General features: G+C 37.6%; 2 protein-coding genes and 2 long non-coding RNA genes across 5 annotated transcripts; 2 read left to right on the top strand and 2 right to left on the bottom strand.

Moving 5' to 3' along the window:
* Positions 1-567: 567 nt before the first annotated feature.
* Positions 568-3568, bottom strand: LOC307147241. 2 transcript variants are annotated; one of them, XR_013819245.1, is made up of 4 exons: positions 3484-3568; positions 2922-3083; positions 1567-1661; positions 568-1018 (listed from the first exon to the last, which is right to left on the bottom strand). It is a non-coding gene; the product is annotated as an uncharacterized lncRNA (long non-coding RNA). The 2 variants fall into 2 exon arrangements; XR_013819246.1 differs by lacking the exon at positions 2922-3083 and having other exon boundaries at positions 3484-3544.
* Positions 3569-3706: 138 nt separating this feature from the next.
* Positions 3707-6654, top strand: LOC307147292 (zinc finger MYM-type protein 1-like). The gene is made up of 2 exons (XM_079851937.1): positions 3707-5603; positions 5831-6654. Exon 1 carries the CDS (start codon positions 3963-3965, stop codon positions 5595-5597), a length of 1635 nt encoding a protein of 544 aa, XP_079708063.1. The 5' UTR covers positions 3707-3962; the 3' UTR covers positions 5598-5603; positions 5831-6654.
* A 4584-nt stretch (positions 6655-11238) lies between these two features.
* LOC307147434 lies at positions 11239-13717 on the top strand. The gene is made up of 7 exons (XR_013819308.1): positions 11239-11280; positions 11405-11472; positions 11744-11787; positions 12140-12448; positions 12593-12673; positions 12781-12861; positions 13080-13717. It is a non-coding gene; the product is annotated as an uncharacterized lncRNA (long non-coding RNA).
* A 4692-nt stretch (positions 13718-18409) lies between these two features.
* LOC307146797 (uncharacterized protein) lies at positions 18410-19172 on the bottom strand. Its single transcript, XM_079851088.1, has 4 exons — positions 19085-19172; positions 18895-19006; positions 18670-18756; positions 18410-18593 (listed from the first exon to the last, which is right to left on the bottom strand). The coding sequence occupies exons 1-4, from the start codon at positions 19163-19165 to the stop codon at positions 18511-18513; spliced, it is 363 nt and encodes a 120-aa protein (XP_079707214.1). The 5' UTR covers positions 19166-19172; the 3' UTR covers positions 18410-18510.
* Between the last annotated feature and the right edge of the window lie 1879 nt (positions 19173-21051).

Here is a 21051-nt window from a genome sequence, read left to right on the forward strand (position 1 = left end):
TGTATACACGCATATATGACGCATATATGTATACACGCATATATGACGCATATATTTATACATGCATATATGTACTTATTTCTATAGTACATACTTTCACATGTATTAGGGATACAAACCTTATATCTGAATGCCTTGAAATTAAATGCCTATAGTTGGAGATTGTCTATTGTGTGAATACCAAATATAGTATTTTAATACAATAATGCAGTGTTTTCTTTGTCATTTTTGACAAATACATCCACAAAGTACCATAACCATATGCCACAGCTTTAAAAATGCATCAGTATCACATGCATGTACACTGTAAAACTTTTCACTGTAAATTTACAGTTAAATACTGGCAGCTGGGTTGCTATCCACATACTGTATTTTTACAACACTACTACAGTAAACAGCATTTACAGTACTCCACTGTAATTACCAAATACAGCATATACCACATTTTACATTAAACTTGTCGACAGCAATAAATTGTATTTTTACAGGGAATACTGCTTTTATTATTACATAATTAAAATATTATACTTTAAGGTTTCATAAGAGTAGTCACACTAGGAAAAAGAAAACATTTTCTGGGTTTTAAAACATTTATTTAGTTAAATTGCCTTCTGTGAACATGTTGGCTGAATTACTTTTTAAACATAAAATGCAATTTTAACACTTAAACAGGTAACAGTTAGCACTTAATTAAAGGAATAGTTCACCCAAAAATTTAAATTAGCACATGATTTACTCACCCTCAAGTCATCCTAGGTGTATATGACATTATTCTTTCAGACGAATACAATCAGAGTTCTATTAAAAAATGTCCTGGCTCTTCCAAGCTTTATAACGACCATAGTCCATAAAAGTGCAAACGAAATCCCATTCAAAGTCTGCAAGGTTTCGCAGAAGTGAGGACACCTGTAGGCTTACAGTGGTGTTCTTGTTTTGCACAACTTGGCCAGTTTTCTTTGAAGTTACTTGTCCTTTCTTTGTTTTTGATCCACGTTCAGGATTGATGTCAAGAAAGCGTCTAAAAGGCAGAAAAAAACAACAATTAAATATTATTAACTGAGTGTATATATTTTGACAAAGAGAGACAGCACAAAAGCGGTCTAAAACTGAACAACATGAAAAAAATAAAATAAATGCAATGTTGGATGTTGTGAAAAAAAAAATGCAATGTTGGATGTTGTGATCAATAACTGATATTTTTTCTGCCCTGGTAAAATACATCAACTCAATGTGTCTGTTTACATGCACACTGTCAACTAACTAAATTTTTGGAAGTGGGGTTGCCAGATTTAAAGTTTTATTCTACAACTTTTGTCTACTCATCACCCAGCTCATTAACAATATCATGCCCTCATCCGGTGCCATCAGAGTATCAGTGGAAAGGCAGTCTTTAGACTCTCCGTTTATATAGAGCACACACTGCCAGAATCCAGCCCAAACCTTTGTGACAGAAATAATTTAACTTAATTGCAAGCCTTGCAAGTTTATTGCATATATGACAACATGATTTACCAGACTAAATGCATGTTTGCACCCAAAAATTTTAATTCTGTCATTATTACTCACCCTCAAGACTTTTGTTCATCTTCGGGACACAAATGAAGATATTTTTGATGAAATCTGATAGTTTTGTCCTTCCATTGATATCAATATCATTGCAACTGTCAAAGCCCAGAAAAGTGGTAAAAACATTGGTAAATATATAGCTACAGTGGTTCAACCTAAATATTATGAAGCAGGGTTTCTGCACATTTTTTAAAGTCAAATTTAAGGCTTTTTAAGACCTTTTTAAGACCCGAAGAAATCAAAATTAATACCATGCATTAGGGGTGAGCAATATTGACAAAATATGTCTCGATCGATATTTTCAAAGTTTTCTTGATAATAATTAGATAACATTTTACGGATTGTGTTTCTGTGCTTGGTGCCATGGCTTGTTTAGGCCTGTTGACAGCTGACTGACAAAGATATTCATATTCTATGCAGTGGTCAGTTTACAGCAGTGACAGAAATTAACATTTTTTATTAAGGGGTAATATATTTGCCACCTCAAATTGATTTCAAGGGGCATTTTCACCCATATACGGACATTTGTAGATGTTTCAACAAGATATCTTTCACATCTACTGCAGTCAGATTCACCCGTGTTCACTCTGAAGGAATCACTCACATGGCTGGGCACTTGTATGACACATCAAGGATGTTAAGAGGCTAAAAGCAGGTTTAAAAATTGAAGTCAACAGGGTGCAAATTTTAAAAAGAGGATAACACGGTGTAGGCAACACCGATTTTTGTCGTTGTTCTCTGTATTGACAGCACTCCAAATTTACAAAAAAATGAGCTCAATGTTAAAATTGACCGGAGTTCTCCTTTAAGGTTGCACTAGTTACATGGATTATTTAAACAATGTTTTTACTAGCTTTCTGGGCCTTAAAAGTTGCAAAGACGTTGCTGTCTATGGGTGGTTCAGAAACCTCTCAGATTTCATCAAAAATATCTTAATTTGTGTTCTGAAGATGAACGAAGGTCTTACAGGTTTGGAACGACATGAGGGCGAGTAATTAATGACAGAATTTTCACTAATCCTTCAACTGAAAACAACTTGCACCGATATATCTTAAAATATATGACTGCCACTGTTTTATCTCAAGATGCACACCAGTAATGTTTTTTTTTTTTTTTAATGATACATTATTATAAAAGCTGCTTAAATACCCTAATTTTATTAAGGCCTAGACCTGGCTTAAGCTAAGCCCTGTATGGAAACCAGGGCCATATTGTTCATACCAGTAGTCAACATAATAAATACTGTCAAGTCAAGGTTAGTGACACAATTCAGTCTAATATATATATATATATATATATATATATATATATATATATATATATATGTATGAATGGCAAATATGCCAATGACTAACCTCTGACCAAACTCAAGGTGCTGCCTCTTCCTGGTACTGCAAGCTGAAGTTATAGGAGGAGGCAAACAGCGCTGCCAGGCCAGTGATGAAGAGGCTGTGATCCTTCACACACACCTTGACCTTCCAAACTTAATATCCAGCACTGGTTGCTTAGAGATTGACCTGTAATGGAATAAAAAAGAAAATAAAAAAAAAGAATAAATAAATAATATTAATAATTAAAATAACTACTGTGGGTTCCACTGTGGTTCGATGTAGTTGTCTATTCATAGTTCTATGAATTAAATTTTTCAACTAAAAATTAAAATTGGTTAGAATGCTAAAATGCACTGGCATATAATTTTGTTTGTTTTAAGCATAAACTCACTTAATTTTGACTTATTCTTTCAGAAAACAAGACAATTTTTACGTGTCTAATAAATGCTTCTTCATGTAAGAATTGTAGATATCTGGACTGGAAACAAAATAAAAACACTAATTAAGAAAAACATATTTTGCAGTAGGGTGAGTAAATGATGGCTTTTCATTTTAGGTTTCATCTACCCCTTTAATGTTTACATACCAGGAAATAAGTCGTGGACTTTCTGGCAAATGTAGATTGCTGGACATCAGCGATGCAAATTTCTGAAACAATTTTTAAAAAGGACAGCACAACCTTGATCAACAGAACCCAAAACATAAAACATATTACAAATTAATGAGATTTGCTGAATAATCTCTACTTATCTGCTTGAAGGATTACTGCGCCTCACCAACGACAATCAAAGCTCCTTAGTAAAGGCTGGTGGATATAGTAACTGGAAGAAAGCACGTGAAAAATTTGCTCAACATGAGTTATCCGAATTGCACTCGGATTCAGTGCGTGCTTTGGAATCCTTAAAATTAACACCAATCAACGCTGTGATCTCGGATATTGCCGCTCGAGACCAGGCAACGGGTAGGGCTGTGCTGAAGCTTTTCTTCCGCTCAATCAAGCTCCTGGGCCGCGAAGGGTTGCCACTTAGAGGGCACGTTCACCGAGATGGAGTCCTCTGGCAGTTAATGCTGGAGAGGACACACGCTCTCCCGAAAGAAAGAGAATGGATGTTACGCAGAGACAATTGGATGTCCGATACAATTCAAAACGAATTTCTCGGGATGTTTGCTCATGCCATACAACGTGAAATCATGTCTCAAATTAGCCACTGTTCTTTCTTTGGACTCACAGCAGACGGAACAACCGATATCAGCGCGAGCGAGCAATTTTCATGTTGTTTGCAGTTTGTGGATTCAGATTTAAGGGCACAAAACGTCTTTCTTGGATTTTATAACGCCAGTGACTCATCTGCAGAAACACTGTTTTCATGCATCAAAGACATATGTATCCGTTTAAACATACCTCTGGAACGTTTGGCAGGATATTGTTTTGATGGTGCGTCCAACATGTCTGGCCGTATAAATGGTGTTCAGGCGAAGCTAAAAGCAGAGTGTCCAGTGTCCCTATATGTGCATTGCAGTAACCATGCTTTGGACCTCGTTCTGCAAGAGGTAGCAAGGGAAGTGAGACTCATTGCAGACACGTTGAATTTTGTTCAGGGAGTGTCTGTTGTCATTTCAGAATCAGCCAAACGTAAACAGTTGTTCAGGTCTCTGTTTGGCTCTGAAGATGTGGTGTGCAATCTTCTGGGGCTTTGCCCAACCCGATGGTGCATCCGCAGCACTGCGATTTCAAGAGTCATCTCTGCATATGCTACACTACTGGAGACCCTAAAGACTCTGGAGCGAGACAAGTCAGTTAGGGCTGAGATTCGGTCTAAGATATCCGGATTGTGCACACAAGCTAAACAAGCAAGGACATATTTTGGATTAGTGTGCAGCCAGGCACTTTTTGAGCCTTCTGAGGCAGTGGCCCGAAGTCTGCAGAGTGAAACATCAACTGCACGCGCAGTCCTTGAGTGTGTCACAGTCCTCCAGCAACATATGCAGAGACTTCGGCGGGATGACTCTTTCAAAGAGCTGATGGATAAGGTTAACACCGCTGCAAGATGCAACAATTTGAAAATGCCAAATCCCTCCAGATTGAGCAAAACCCCAGCTCGCATCCGCAACACTTCAGAACCAGAGGCTCTGGTGTGCAAATCTGGAGAAGCACAGTGGCGACGTCAGTTCTTTGAAGCAGTGGACTTAATCCAAACTGAGCTTAAAAGAAGATTTGATCAAAGTGGAATTAAAGTGGCTGCACAAAGAGAAACGACTCTTATCGAAGCTGCAAACCAAAACCTGTCTGGACTAAATGAAGAAATGCAACTCCCGGAAAAGTTTGATCGATCACGTCTACAAATGCAACTAAGTCTACTGGGTGACCTAACTAAGGAGAGACGGTTCACTGCAGTGAAAGAGCTTGCTGAATTCATTTCATCATTGCATCCCCAAACTAGAGAGCTATTTAAAGAAGTTGAGGCATTCATTGAGCTTTGTTTATGTCTACCTGTGTCAGCTGCTCCATCAGAAAGATCATTCTCAGCTCTCAGACGCCTGAAAACCTGGACCCGAAGTACCACAAGCCAGAAGAGGTTGACACATCTGGCGCTAATGCACATACATAGTGACATTCTGGACAGGCTGGATATACCATCTCTTGTTCGGAGCTTCATCAGCAACACACCTGAACGCAAGGCCATGTTTGGTGCACTTTAAATCGAGGTAAGAAATGGTTTTAAATCCCTTATACTGCCGCCGAGCATTTTAGCATTATTTATTTCTGTATGCTACTATTCATCGTAGTCCTGTGGCTGAAGAGGCCTAGGCTAGCATAGCATAAGGCAGCACATCACTAAATAATAGTGAATAATTATTTAGTGAATATATATGACATATATACTTAATTGTTTTTTTGTTTTGTTTTTTTCATGTGTTTTTTTTTTGTTCAGAAATGACCATCCCCTTTCTCAGTGGCGTTTTCTCCCTGAAGCCAAGGGAAGCCATCTCTTCCGACAATCACTATTATTGTAAATAAAAAAAATGATTTGACTTGTGACTTGGCCTCTCATTTCTATGGAGAAAATGAAATAAATGTAGAATTTGTCATGCTTTGTTCCGATCAGAATAATGGGCGTTTACTAGCCGCTCTCAAGCGCACGACCGCATGCATAATTTTGCCACAAAGAACCGGCTAAAGAAATGATTATGAATTTGTCAAAAATAGCAAGGAGACATTTAATTGTTTATTAATAAAATGGTGTTTTCTGTGTCGCTGCAAAGATAAAGTTGACGATGCGGACTCGCCATGAACGCCAGAGAGAAATGCACATTTCATATGGATTAGGCATACATATTCAGAGAGTAGCATATTTCTTTTCGTTTTGAATATTTTCGTTTAAAAGTAGACATTTTTAAGCTTTCTATAATAGATAGCCTATATTTCTCAAAACTGTCTGTGAGGCACAAGCTGAGTTTCTGCGCCCTCCAGTTCACGTGCAATACAAGTGATGTGCCGGCACCTTATTACATTGTCTGCTAATATATTTGCTTCTTGTTTAAATAAATACAGGCAATTGGTTGATAAAATATTGATCAAAATTAAGATACAATTTATACAAAACGAAAATCTTTAAAACAGAGTCTTTCTACAAAACAAAACTCAATAAAGTGGTCAAAATCATGTCTTACCCACTCCATGTCTCATAGGCTATTGCGCATGATGTATCATATCTTTCTCATGCTGCATGCTCACTTTCATAATAAACATTGATTCAATAAAAAAAAAAATTACATTAGCCTATAATATTTAAACAAATATGAAACCAAATGTTTTCTTTAATGGCTACAACACATAGCCTAAACAGTACAGAGGATTTTTTTATTTATTTTTTATTAAACATCAAAGTACAAGTACATCAAGTACAATTTTTGTGTATAAAACAGTAACAATCACGCCAGGGGAGAAGACCAGTACAGAGAATTTTCATGTCAGTCACAACATAATGACGTCACATATTTTCCAACCCAGCCCTCAGCCCCCCCGCATGAAACAGCTTCCAGCGCGCCTGCCTGGGGGTGTTAAATGCGGTTTTCCATTCATCCCCCCTCCTGATGCGGACCAAATGATAAGCATTACAGATGTGGCCTTTAAAAAACGCGCGTTTTCTCCCGCGGCATTCGGCAATTCGTCTCGCAGAATTCTGCAAGTGCTTTCGGGGGGCCTACTTACAAATTCCCTCAATGTGTTTCGCTTCACAGAATATCCACCAGGTGGCACATAAAAAACAACACACTCAAAGCCTTACAAGATTTCTCTTAAAACACTCAAAGTTTTTTAAGATTGTATAATATGTTTATAGATTATTACTTTACATTAGATTTTTTATTTTACTTCACATTACGTCATGATTGTGAGAAAACATCCACAATAAAATATAAATTATAAATAGTAATAGACACAAATATTTACAGTAGGCCTACTGTATAATACAGACATTTGAAAATCTTTGTAAATCCAAATAAACTAAAAAGGTTCATCAAAGCTGTCTTAAGACAAGAAGGGATATTGGACAACGTTTACAAATTTTTTTATATGCTTTTTCATTGCTGTGGTTTCCAGGAAATGAGTGCATGCAGAATATTTAACATTGCTTTTATTAAAACAGCAAAGTGACGTTCTTGCCAGCGCATAACTTTTTTCTCTTTTGTACAACTATTAAGATGATTGTGCGTGCAATGCGCATTTATACTAAGCACAACAGAGAATTTAGTGTGAGCATAATACACGTGACTCTGCCTGTAAAAACCCATCAGAATTTTTTTTTTATATATATACGCAAAATCATCCTAACATAATGAAAGGCTTAAATAATGCAACTTACCCAGATTCTTAATACGTGCAGATATTTCTTGTGTGATTGTTCTTGTGCAGATATTTCTTGTGAGGTAATGTTGCAGCACAACGCATTGCATTTATATTTTGGGCGCATCTGATTGCCATTACATTTTTAATAAATATTTTAATTGAACTGTCTTAATGCATCAAGCATAAAGATTTTTCCACGTTAGTCTCAGAATGTCCGGGGTTGGCTTGAGGTCTTGCCAACAGTTTGTAAATCTTTTAAATATTCATATTCACAAAATCCATATAAAGGGTGATCAACAGTTATGACTTCTAAAATAAAATAAAAATGACCAGATAAGAGGTATCTGATTGACAGTTTGACAGATGTTGTTTTAAAAATTAATTACATCATTATGGGGAAGTGGTATTAAATATTTGGTAAAACATAATACAATTATTTTAATTACGCATTTTGTTCAGTTTTGTTTTTACAAAATGTTCCCTGTTTTTTATATAATTAATTTAACCTGAGATGTGCGTTATATCGCCTTTTGATAATTCTTTGTGTTGTCGAATTTTGACACAGTTTCATTGTTTGTTCATAACAATTTGATTAATAATTATGTCATTTTTTTCTAAAAGTAGCAATATTTTAAAGAGATAAAAAGACAGAGAAATGACAGAGAAATTACGTTAGTCTGGTCACATATATGGCCAGATCAATTAATCTATTGCAGAAATACAAGACAAAGTGCATGAGAAAATTAGAAGTATGCAAAAGAGCACAGTTCAGATATTGTTAACTGTAATTGGAGTGGGTTTTATACACGTTTCTGCTTTTTTTAAATTGACCATTTAAAATTTTATTCGCCAACACGTCAACACGTTTTGTGATTGATTTACGGATTTATTACAGAAACTTGTCAGAAGCAAATATATTGTACTAGCATAGGGGTCGATTCGTCATGAGTCATTTTGTACCCACCACTTTTAACTTCCGTCCATGGCCCGGTTCCCCGATAACGCTCACTCTTAGCGCGTTAAGAAGACTCGAAAGATATCTTACCAAAGTTGTTTATGTTCCTAAGAGTGTTCCCCGAACTATACCTTAGAAAGCTGCTTAAGATATACCTTCTTACGTGCGACGTTATCGGGTGCTGTCCGTGGCGATGGTGCTAAATTGGTTGATATCGATGGCTCGAGAATCAATTATTCTCTCGTGCAGGGGCTGTTTATGTGAGAAAGCGGTGTTCTTTATTAAAGAAGCACTTCAGAAATAGTTGAAATTACATTTATTAGGAATATGACTATTGGATATTATAAAAAATAATCCAAACTATAATGGCCTATAATAGCCTAGCCTACATATTTTAAAATTGTAACATTGCTGCCACAATAACCTTTTCAAAAAATGTACATGCTTTCTTCTCTTTCCCAGTTTTGCTTGCTGAGGTGGAGGCGTGGAGCTGCGATGAAATATTGTTCTTGTAAATACTTTCCAGCATTTCAGTAATAAAAGTGTACATCTTATGTACGGTGCTCGGCAGTGATCAAAAAGGATTTAAACCGTGGATTTTGAATCTCTTCTTGTAAACTCAGAGACGGCAATTAAATTACCACACGACCTGTTTGTCAAAAAACAGTAGGTACTAATTTGGACAGGGATTTTTACGCGGGTTGGGTGAGAAAAACACTGATATTATGGATTCGGACGGCACTAAAAATCACCGACTTACCCCTATAAATGTTTAAAATACCATACAAGCCCATGAGAAACAATATTAGCGTCCGAATAGGACTTAACTGACAGTAGCCTATGCTTTCACTGGCCTTTAAAAGCGCTTTTTAATTAAATTAATAATATTGTATAATAATATAATTAAAAATCTAACAACAATCAGTGTAATGACAATTTTATTCTTTGCATGAAAACACTTGAATTAGCCTAATTGAATACTGTCTGGGTGTATTAAAACTTCAGAATTATATTCGTATAGACCTGCAACAGTGATAAGGTAACCCAGTCTCACGGCAGTTCGTGATGTAGTCACGTAATTTAATCTATTTATTCGTGGCAGGGACACGTTAATTTCGTTATTTTCGTAACTCCAGCACGTTTTTTAAACTAATGCATTTCAATTGGATTAATCTTTCGTGCAACCAGCACGATTCTTTCTGCCGTTATTTTCGTAATTTCAGCACGTTTTTTAAACTAATGCATTTCAATTGGATGAATCTTTCGTGCAACCAGCACGATTCTTTCTGCCGTTATTTTCGTAATTTTAGCACGTTTTTTAAACTAATGCATTTCAATTGGATGAATCGTTCGTGAAACAGCACGATTCTTTCTGGAACCCTGGCCTGCAGCGTTGAAATTTGACGTCTTGGGTCAGCACGACCCAAAAAAATATTCAGGGCGAGTCAAATGGCTGCCCCTAGATCATTTTTATCTGGCCCTCCAACTGGTTTTTGATGTTTAAAAACCCTCGCAATCTGATATCAAAGTGCCCTCTGCGCAAAGGTTTAGCGCGTTCATCAGCGGTGAGTTTAACAACGCACACGGTGTGCAACCGCATTCAGCGGTGAGTTTAACAACGCACACGGTGTGCAACCGCATTCAGCGGTGAGTTTAACAACGCACATGGTGTGCAACCGCATTCAGCGGTGAGTTTAACAACGCTCAAATGCAGGTAAACCGGAAATCAGAGGTGAGTTTGACCAAACCAACGCTCAACTGCAGGTCAAACGGCATTAAAAGGTGAGTTTAACAACGCTCCAAGGCGCGTGCAAGTAATCAGTTTAAGCATTTTCTTGTCATAGGTAAGTTAGGACGCTGACTGCTTTAACTAGAGCATGCTGGATAACGTATTTTTATCGGAGGTTTGCTGATTTTAATAAATATATATCATATGCTACGATTGTGTTCAATTAATCAGTTTTATTTTTATTTTTTTATTATTATTAAATCTTCTAATTAATAACGCTGACGTCACCGTATGGGTCGATCCCAAGGTCCATTGCGATTTTCCACTCGGTAAGTAGAAGAGTTAATTCAATTTAAAGTTTAATTAAAAACTTTTTCAGCAATTTTGCTGGGCAACTTCTCAACCGATTGATTTAGTTCTGATTGGGTGTTCATGATCATTTTTGTGGTAGGACATAGGTTACACATGAGGGTTTGTGTGTGTGTGTGTGTGTGTGTGTGTGTGTGTATGTGTGTGTGTGTGTGTGAGCGAGCAAGTGAGTGTGTGAATGTGTGCCTGTTTTAATGAACAACATGTATAAAAAGACATACCTAGATAGTCCTTAATTGTTTGCCATTCCATACTTAGTTTGACATCTGATTTCTTCAAAACCACAGGGTCAACAGGGAAGAGAAAGCGGAAGCCAGGCATGTTTTGCATTTGTCAGGTTTTTTAATGATATTGTTATTTGTAATAAATTCTATGATGAGCAAGACCGTTTCTGAATTGTTTGCCTTTTTTGAGTGGATATATGTATTTTTCTATCCCACAGAGGCAGAAATGGATAAAAGCAAAAAACAAAAACAAAAAAGTAAGTTTAAATGAATTAATACATTTACATTCAGACTTGATATTTGATCACTTTGATGTGAATGCTTGACCTGGATATGTTAATGATGTTGTTGTGTTCCTAATCTGAGTTTTGATGCCTTCAGATTGCTCCTACCACACAGGCCTGGGTATTTATCCAATTAGGAGTGCTCTGAAAGAAAGAGTGAGAAAGGTAAGACATGCATAACTGAACACCATACTACTCTTTATTTGTTCTATTTACGTCAAAATAAAGTTAAAATGTTAAGTTAAAATACCTGTCAATCACAGAAGTAAAGATGGCAAATAGTCAAATAATGTAAATATTGTATAAAGTATATACTACAGTCTCTTGACTAAAATACTTTAAATATCATGGTAAAACATGAAACAGGAAACATGGTGGCTGTTACCAAAGCCTGATGCAAAAAATTTGTAAGCATGTATTGTTGTTCCTGTCATAGGGCCAAACAGAATTACTTATTGACTGGGAGCCTTGTGCAGCATGGTATGTGTTCTACTATATGACAAATACAGAAATAAGATTGCTCTGACTCTCTATTTCACTCTCATTAACATTCCCAATCTAATAATTGAAATGTCACATGTAACGTCATTCTTTCCCTTCTGTTTTCAGTAGGAAACAGTGGACTCCTACTTGGGAGCCCAAGGAGTCATTTGTTTAAGCTTTTTAATTTAGTTAATTTTGTAATATATGTCGTTTTATTTATTTTTATTGTACATTCCATATTCACAAATGTTTTTTATAGTAATTTTGTTATATTTCTATTCAAAATAAAGTGTTGTTTACAAGCCCTGAGTTGAAGATGGTAGATGTTCAACATTTTCTGCCATTTCAGAACTGGATAATTCAAGAATGCCTAACTCCATGCAGAAACAGGTTTTTCTTTTGATATGTGGTTTATCAAGAGGTTAGTAAATTATTCATCCGAGCAAAATGTGTGCACAAATAGAAGCAGGATTCTTCATTCTCTCTATGAAGACTCTTCAATACATGCTGTAAGTCAGATGCAATTAATTGTAAAAAAAAAAAAAAAAATCCCTCACAGATGACAGTGTTAATTATTTAAAATGAATGTGCAATATCCATAATGGTCATCACAAACACGTTTCCAACCTGGCAGTTTCCAACATTCATACAATAGAAGGTGATGTAGTGTGATTATTTACAATATTTGATAATTTGTGATTGTTTTGGGGGGTTGTGTGTGTGATTGATTTAGCTGAAACTTTATATTCTTGGTGGTTTAAAAAATGACCTTACATCTGTCCCTTTACTGATGTTTTACCAGTCACTGCTCCTGATTGGCTGATGTGGTCCCACTCCATTATTTGGTTTCAGTTCCATCAATGGTCCTTGGTAAGGTAGATAAGTAAGTCTTGTACTGTTTTGGACATCCTCAATTTTTTACTTTACCAACTTCTGTACACCCACTGGAAAATGTCAGCTGAGCATTACATATTTGTCCCCCCCAACCAGAAGCAAGCTGAAGAAGCCGGTCTTTCTCGTGTCCCACTTCCCTGTAGAAGTACCTCTCCACTGTTTGGTCGTTGATCCTTGGTAAGTACATCTTTCACTTTCATTTCACAGCCACACAATATGTCTGTGAATGACTGTAGTAATTTAATTAGTAAGGGATCATGTGTAGAACGCCAGTCATTATATTGAAATAACTCCCTACAAGGCGAACAGGTCTTGCTTCATTCTGAAGGGACTTATTTCCCAATAATGACTGGCATTTTGGCCATAAATCTATGTTTTTCCAATTTGATTTTTAGGCTCTCCTGCTATATTGTGGTGGTGAGACTGTAGAAGGACCCAAAAAGAAGACCCAAGACGATAAGAATGCTCCAGTGGACAATGGTGGTGGTGGTGGTGCCGCTTTTACCTCATGCCGCTTTTAGCACACGGCTGTCCAATCAAACAGCCTGTTAAGCCTAAACACAACCCCACACACCTGTCCACCTGTCATCTGCTTTCCTCCCTGTACTTTCCATTAAATGTATATTAAATTCAATTTTTGCAAAATATTGAGATATTTTTGTCACTTCATACATATATGCATAGAGAAGACAATAATTGTGAGATACTTTTGTCACTTTCAAATAGACAACATTCAACAAAGTACAAATTAATTAAAAGAAGCAATGTCTGTAAATTAAATTAGTATGCATTACATTAATAATTATGGAATAGTTTTTAAATTTAGTATGTTAACAGTGTTTTATTGTTAAAGGTAGTTGTGCAGTTTGTGATCTGAGTTTATTTGATGGTTGTTGATGTTTACAGTCAAATAGATTATTCCCACTACTCCAGGTGTGCCCCCAATGTGTGTGGAGTGGACACTCTTCCTCTGATTGAATGTTCATGTATTGATAATCCATAGCATAAGTAACAATAAAAATGATTTCCTTCTAACAATGACTCAGTGCGTAATTGGGTGATAACAATCTCATGATTCTTATGCATTATAATTCAATGCATATTATAAGGTTATGTAGTTTCATGCAGCCTGTTTATTGTTCTTTAGCCAAGCTGTGCAGGGTGTTGCCTAGCAACAGGGGTCAGAAGTACACATTTTTGATATATTTTGTATAATTACACTTTTAATCGTTTGTCATTGAATGATGTGGTTCATATAACATAATTGCACATGAGAAGGACCAATAACTGATATAATTATAAACCATATCTTAAATAATTAGCATAACACATTTCAGAAAGATCTGACAGTGCTTTAAGGATTCAAGCCCTTTTAAATGTGCCATTTTTTACACCTTCAGTGGGCTCTACTGTGATAACCTGGGGTCCAGGGGCAGTAAAATTTTCTCAGATGCTTCCTTCTATCTGGTTAAATATCATATGTAATTTTATTGCCACACACACACACCAGGCATAGGCTATCATATGCAGAGATACAGTACAATTTCATGAGCATGTTATGAACAATAATCACGACCATAAAACATAAAGATATGTGCAATTTTGGCAAAATAAATTCAGATGTATGTTTTGCTAAATATATCCAGTTTCATAGCTGACCTGCTTTGGCAAGGGCTCAGACTCGGATCCTCAGACAGCATGTGGACAGTCATTTTCGGGACAAACCAGTTCATTAAATAATTCTCCAACCATTGACAGAACTGGTTAGGGTTAGGGTTAGGGTTAGTCATTGTCACAAGCTATAGGCTTTTAGAAAAATATATGGTTTTGGTAGTTGAATCAGCTGTCCTTCAGTGGTAAATAGGCCAAAATGTACCACCAGTAAAGTTGGTTCCACAATCTACAATATGGGGCTATGTAAACTGTAACCCCTATGCTATAAGCCTGTGCATGTCAATTCATATGAATTAAGACATGTTCTATCCTCCTGCTTAGTTTGGTGCATCATATTGCATACATAGCCCCATATTCTATATTGATGAACTAATTCTCCAATGCATCAATCTCATCCAATGCATCAATCTCATCCATGCCCTCATCACCTCCAGACTGGACTACAGCAACAGTACTCTCTATGGCAGTATTTACCATGCTCCTGAAGGACCCCCAACACTGCAAATTTTCTTTGTCTCCCCAATCAAACAAATTAAATGTATTATTATTATTTAATGCCTCTAGTGCTGCTCTGTATTTGCATATACACTCACCTAAAGGATTATTAGGAACACCATACTAATACTGTGTTTGACCCCCTTTCACCTTCAGAACTGCCTTAATTCTATGTGGCATTGATTCAACAAGGTGCTGAAAGCATTCTTTAGAAATGTTGGCCCATATTGATAGGATAGCATCTTGCAGTTGATGGAGATTTGTGGGATGCACATCCAGGGCACGAAGCTCCCGTTCCACCACATCCCAAAGATGCTCTATTGGGTTGAGATCTGGTGACTGTAGGGGCCATTTGACTCATTGTCATGTTCAAGAAACCAATTTGAAATGATTCAAGCTTTGTGACATGGTGCATTATCCTGCTGGAAGAAGCCATCAGAGGATAGGTACATGGTGGTCATAAAGGGATGGACATGGTCAGAAACAATGCTCAGGTAGGCCGTGGCATTTAAACGATGCCCAATTGGCACTAAGGGGCCTAAAGTGTGCCAAGAAAACATCCCCCACACCATTACACCACCACCACCAGCCTGCACAGTGGTAACAAGGCATGATGGATCCATGTTCTCATTCTGTTTACGCCAAATTCTGACTCTACCATCTGAATGTCTCAACAGAAATCGAGAAATCAGACCAGGCAACATTTTTCCAGTCTTCAACTGTCCAATTTTGGTGAGCTCGTGCAAATTGTAGCCTCTTTTTCCTATTTGTAGTGGAGATGAGTGGTACCCGGTGGGGTCTTCTGCTGTTGTAGCCCATCTGCCTCAAGGTTGTGCGTGTTGTGGCTTCACAAATGCTTTGCTGCATACCTCGGTTGTAACGAGGGGTTATTTCAGTCAAAGTTGCTCTTCTATCAGCTTGAATCAGTCGGCCCATTCTCTTCTGACCTCTAGCATCAACAAGGCATTTTCGCCCACAGGACTGCCGCATACTGGATGTTTTTCCCTTTTCACACCATTCTTTGTAAACCCTAGAAATGGTTGTGCGTGAAAATCCCAGTAACTGAGCAGATTGTGAAATACTCAGACCGGCCCGTCTGGCACCAACAACCATGCCACGCTCAAAATTGCTTAAATCACCTTTCTTTCCCATTCTGATATTCAGTTTGGAGTTCAGGAGATTGTCTTGACCAGGACCACACCCCTAAATGCATTGAAGCAACTGCCATGTGATTGGTTGATTAGATAATTGCATTAATGAGAAATTGAACAGGTGTTCCTAATAATCCTTTAGGTGAGTGTACATTTGATGTATGTTTTAAAAAAAAAATTTTTTTTGACAATTGGTCAACAAAAGTTCTGAAATCATACATTATTCATTGATTTATTGAATCATACATACCATTAAAACGTCCATATTTTTTGATTGATTATGATATAAAGAGGTGTGCTTTGGTGAAATAAACCTAATTATGCTTATCTTAGGTGTGGGAATTTTGACACAAGATATCTTCAAACTACCGTTCAGAGAGCTGACATATGTTGATCAAGAAAAGTTCTGAAATCATACACAAACCAATAAAACATCCATATTTTGATTGATTATGATATAAAGAGGTGTGCTGTGGTGAAATAAACCTAATTATGCTTATCTTAGGTGCTGTGGGAATTTTGATGCACAAGATATCTTCAACAACAACCGTTCAGAGAGCATATTTTTGACATGTTGGTCAACTAAAGTTCTGAAATCATACACAAACCATTAAAACATCCATATTTTGATTGATTATTATGATAAAAAGAGGTGTGTTTTGAGATAAACCCAATTTCACTGACCTTACCAGCCATGGCAAGCTTGATGTACCGGATATACTTGTAACACCTTGTTCAGTATATAAGTGTTACACCCATTAATTTATGAAATGTCAGCATGTGGCACATATTATGATTCAGGGACCTCCAGCTGCTTGGGTGTTGTCAGGAGGCGGAGCATAAGATTGGAAAAATTTTGATTTCTAGAAAGCGCTATAGTCAGTGAATGTGTAAGGTGTGATTTTACTTAGCTCATATATAAACCTTACAAGTCCAGAAAAGTGGAACAGTGTAACCCTGAACAGGCTCCTTTTTGCCCAGGCAAAATGAAATGGAAGACCACACATGGATTAAGATACAAAAAATAGCGATTTATACAGTAAATATATGAGATGAAAAATGAGAAATAAGCAATAATCAGTATAAATGATATGGTATGAAATAAAAGTGTGGCGTAATCAGTCATATGGCAAAAAGGCGAACAAAAAGAAAAACAATGTGATACAGGAGCGGAATAGCAGCCATGAAAGTCCCTCACACTGCCCAGGCTGCAATCAATCGATTACAGACACCTGCCCGGTAGCTCCTCCCTGAGAGACACAGACACAAACAGAGTAAACATTAAACATGTCCTTATTCAAACTCTGGAAAACAAATGTAGTATTAATGTTATCTTTACTCAATTTGACAGGTTACATAAATTAAGGGTATTAAAAAAAATGACACTTTTCACATAATCATTACCTGCACTCCTCCTCTTCATTTTCACTGGTGTCTGGACTGCTGAAATCACTTTCATTTTCCTCTTCCAGCTCTATAGCAGAGCCCTGAGGGCCCAAAACAGCCTTGTATTGAAGATGCACCTCTTTCAACGTATCCGAAACTTCAAATAGACGTCTTCTGCAGAGACAGGAAAGGCCCTTGTTTTGCTTGTCTGTAAGTGAAAAGTGAAAAACATCCAAATTACCATGACATACATTTACATTAATTCATTTAGCAGACGCTTTTAGTTAAACCCACAGTAGGACAACAATATACAAGTGCTATGACCTTTCTCAGTTTGATCTAACGCAGTACAGAAACGTTTTGGGGTTTATTTTTTGAAGAGAAGAGTAATGTTAGTATACTAGATCAAGTGCTTTTGAAAAAGATGCATCTTCAGATGTTTTTTAATAGTGGCTACGGACTCAGCAGCTCTGGTTGAGATAGGCAGATCATTCCACCAGCAGGGAAGTCATGGTAAAGGTCTGAGAAAGAGATTTTGAGCCTCTTTAAGATGGCACCACAAGACGTTGTTCGCTTGCAGAGTGCAAGTTTCTGGATGGCACATACCCACCTTGCTTTGTAATATTTGTTATAACTCATCAAAATTAGATGGTCAGTGTAATGTTTTTCAACTGCTTTCTAGTAAGATATGTCTGTTGTTAGGTAAAGTTAAAGTATGGTGTCCTTATCACCATTACTTGCTTGTTTGATTGGTATGGTTACAAAGATGAAACTTGCCTTCCTCTGAAGTCTTTCTTTTAAGAGTTGCCTGCAACTTCTGCAACCATGAGCAGTGCTGGGCCATCTCCTGAACAAGTATTGTCCTTTCCTCCTCCAGTCTCATTTTCAGCATGGTTTTGTTGAAAATTTTTAACTTGTCTTCGATTTGTGCTACAACAGAAGTAAAGAAAATGTATAAATAACAATTTTGACTTGAATCTTTACAAAATAAATCAGATGCCTCAGGAAACTCCGCTTACCGCTGCCATGAACCTCCCACGGCCATGTTGGGGATGGGTTGTCTCCTGATAGTGACTGCTCCACTTAATTTAGATCAATTGCCATGGCAGGCTCATGACTGTTATATGTCTCTATGTCTTTCAAATAGCAGTCTCTTGCTATCAGCAATTTTTCTCCGCAGGCGGTGACGGAACTTGCCGCTATCTGTAAAGACAAGCAGAAGGTATAAAAAATTACCAAAAATACAGTGAGCAATTATCTATAGACAATGGAATTCTACCATTTTGGCGGTATAGAGCCTGCTTCCGCTGCCTCACGTTAAGGTAACGTCCCTCAATGGACTGCTCTAGGGAAGAACCTGTTGTATCTGGAAACACAACACAAAACAGGCTTACAGAGATAGTGGCATGCAGTATAGTAAGCAGTAGACAGCTTAAATATCATGATCTATGATCGCCGCCAATGAGGAAGCACAAAGTGAAACATGTTATTGGTTCAAACTTACCACCAGCTGCCCATTCCCTCACATCAGACACCCACACTGCTTCATCGGTGCAAGCCAAGCTTTCTTTAAGCTCTGCTAGACTTGCAGTCTCCTCCTGAAGCCTCTGGCAAGTCTAATTCGACAGTTAAACAATACAGTTACACAAAGCTACACAATAACCACAAATTGAAACCATTTACAGAGAACACACCTTCACATATCTTGCAGACAATGCCCGATGTAGTGTTGTGAATTTTTTGTAGTTCCAGGCCATTGCATGGATTGTAAGCATATCCACACGTGCTGTTGAGAGGAAATGTTGAGTGAAAATCATGCAATAAGCAATAAAAACATTACATTAGAAGAGAAATTCTACAATTACCTCCTTTCGACATGTATTTAGCCGTTAAGGCACAGCGGGAGAGGTAGCTGTTCACCTGTTCAACTTCCTCCCCTGCAGTTGACCCTGCTCCTTCTTGGTTTTTGCCACTCCATGTAATCTAGAAAAAGGCATGTAAGGGATAATGTAATGTCCGCCGATCATATTGGATAATAAGTAATGACAAGGCGAACCGGACCCTGACGCACAGCAGAGGGACTTATTTTCCGATGATAGTTAAACATAATAAACACTGAACATACCTCACACTTAGAGGAATGTGCTGTAGCGTGCATGACGCTTAGGAAAGGCCTGGTTGATGTTAGCCCCTGGGGATCAGGAAGGATGTTTGCTGATTTGTGTAAATATGGCCAGTATTTACACATTACATCCATGGCGATAAACCTTGGCTTTAAACTCATCAACTCCTTGTGCAGATACATGGGGTAGGCAAAGATTTCACCAAGGGATATAAAAATTATTATTGTACATTCTGAAGAGAACATCATAATGGGAAACTCAACCAAGCAGGGGTATATAAGCTGCATACAAATAACAACAATACAAAGTTACATTTAACAGCAAAAAATTTATTATAATCTCACCTCTGAACATATTGAGCGCTTTAAGGAGGAAACCATGCCGACACACCGCAACCTCCATGCCCTCTTCGTCCAACTTGAAGGTCCTCCTAGAAGTCTCCTTCGCTGCTGTCCACGAGGAGCTCCCACATCTGCCTTGTCCAGGTAGCTGTGATGTAAATGAAACACACTATAAACATACTGTATAAACTCCTTGTAATTTGAAGCTGAGGGCAGTTTTTTCACCAATGCAAATACAATCTGGGCTGTAAAAGCATACTAATTATATTAAGAAATAATTTGAAACCTGCCTGTTTCACAGCTTTATGCAGGACATCAACAAATGTTGACACAGATGTGTCTTCTGCAATAAATGCTCCTTCAAAAAACGAAGAGTCGGAGCTGAGGAAGAAACCAAACAGAACATTAATCTATGCTGAATATTAAATATAAAAAAATCCAGATCAATCTATACTGGAAGAAAAGAAAAAAAAAAAATCACCTTCCGCCTCGGAGAAACCGGTATAGCTTCCTGTTGCCATCCACAGAGATTGCCAGCATGTCTGGGGTGCAAGCAGGGCAGGTGAAAGGTGCACCGCAGGACATGCTGTCTTCCTCAAAAGCACAATATGAAAATTCGAGGAAGCTGCGCTGCAGCGTGTCCCCACACACTGGTCCTGACTGAAAGATGCATTATATTAAATGTTACTTTGGAGATGTCTACATATGGTAAAGAATTCTATAATATGGTGAACACTTACCCGCCCACCACACTTTGTACGGTGCTCCAGCAGCTTTGCCAAGGCTTGTCTGGACAGTGCCGGAGCGATGACTTTTAGTTCCCTCACACTGCTGAAAAGATTGAGGGAATACAAAGTGGAAGAGCTGGTGGAAGCTGGCCAGTATCCACTGTTTATGAGGTCCATGAACTCTGGAGCCCACTGCTGCTGGCATGTTTGGCATGCAAACAATGGCTGGTGCATGTCATAACGCCCTTGGGTAATAAGAAAACAAACCCATGAATACCTGATTTTTTAGAAACAATCAGCTGGCACACCTTAAGACACTTGGGCTACATCTTGAGTAGAATCACACCAGCATAGTTCAAATAAGTATATATTTTTTGGTTTATTATAATGACAAGATGTATTCTGTCGTTTTTAAAGTACTATTATTTTCATTGCAAAGCAAAGGCAAAAAAAGGGGGAAACAGCTGAA

Source organism: Squalius cephalus (assembly GCF_949319135.1).
Source record: "Squalius cephalus genome assembly, chromosome: 19".
NCBI lineage: Eukaryota > Metazoa > Chordata > Actinopteri > Cypriniformes > Leuciscidae > Squalius > Squalius cephalus.

Excerpts from the sequence above, each read along its gene's own strand:
- LOC307147292 (XM_079851937.1), top strand. The coding sequence starts at position 3,963 with ATGCTGGAGAGGACACACGCTCTCCCGAAAGAAAGAGAATGGATGTTA.
- LOC307146797 (XM_079851088.1), bottom strand. The coding sequence starts at position 19,165 with ATGCTTACAATCCATGCAATGGCCTGGAACTACAAAAAATTCACAACA. Across the intron at positions 19,007-19,084 it reads TGTCTGCAAGATATGTGAAG|ACTTGCCAGAGGCTTCAGGA; the intron begins GTGTGTTCTCTG and ends CTGTCGAATTAG. Across the intron at positions 18,757-18,894 it reads GAGGGAATGGGCAGCTGGTG|ATACAACAGGTTCTTCCCTA; the intron begins GTAAGTTTGAAC and ends TTGTGTTTCCAG.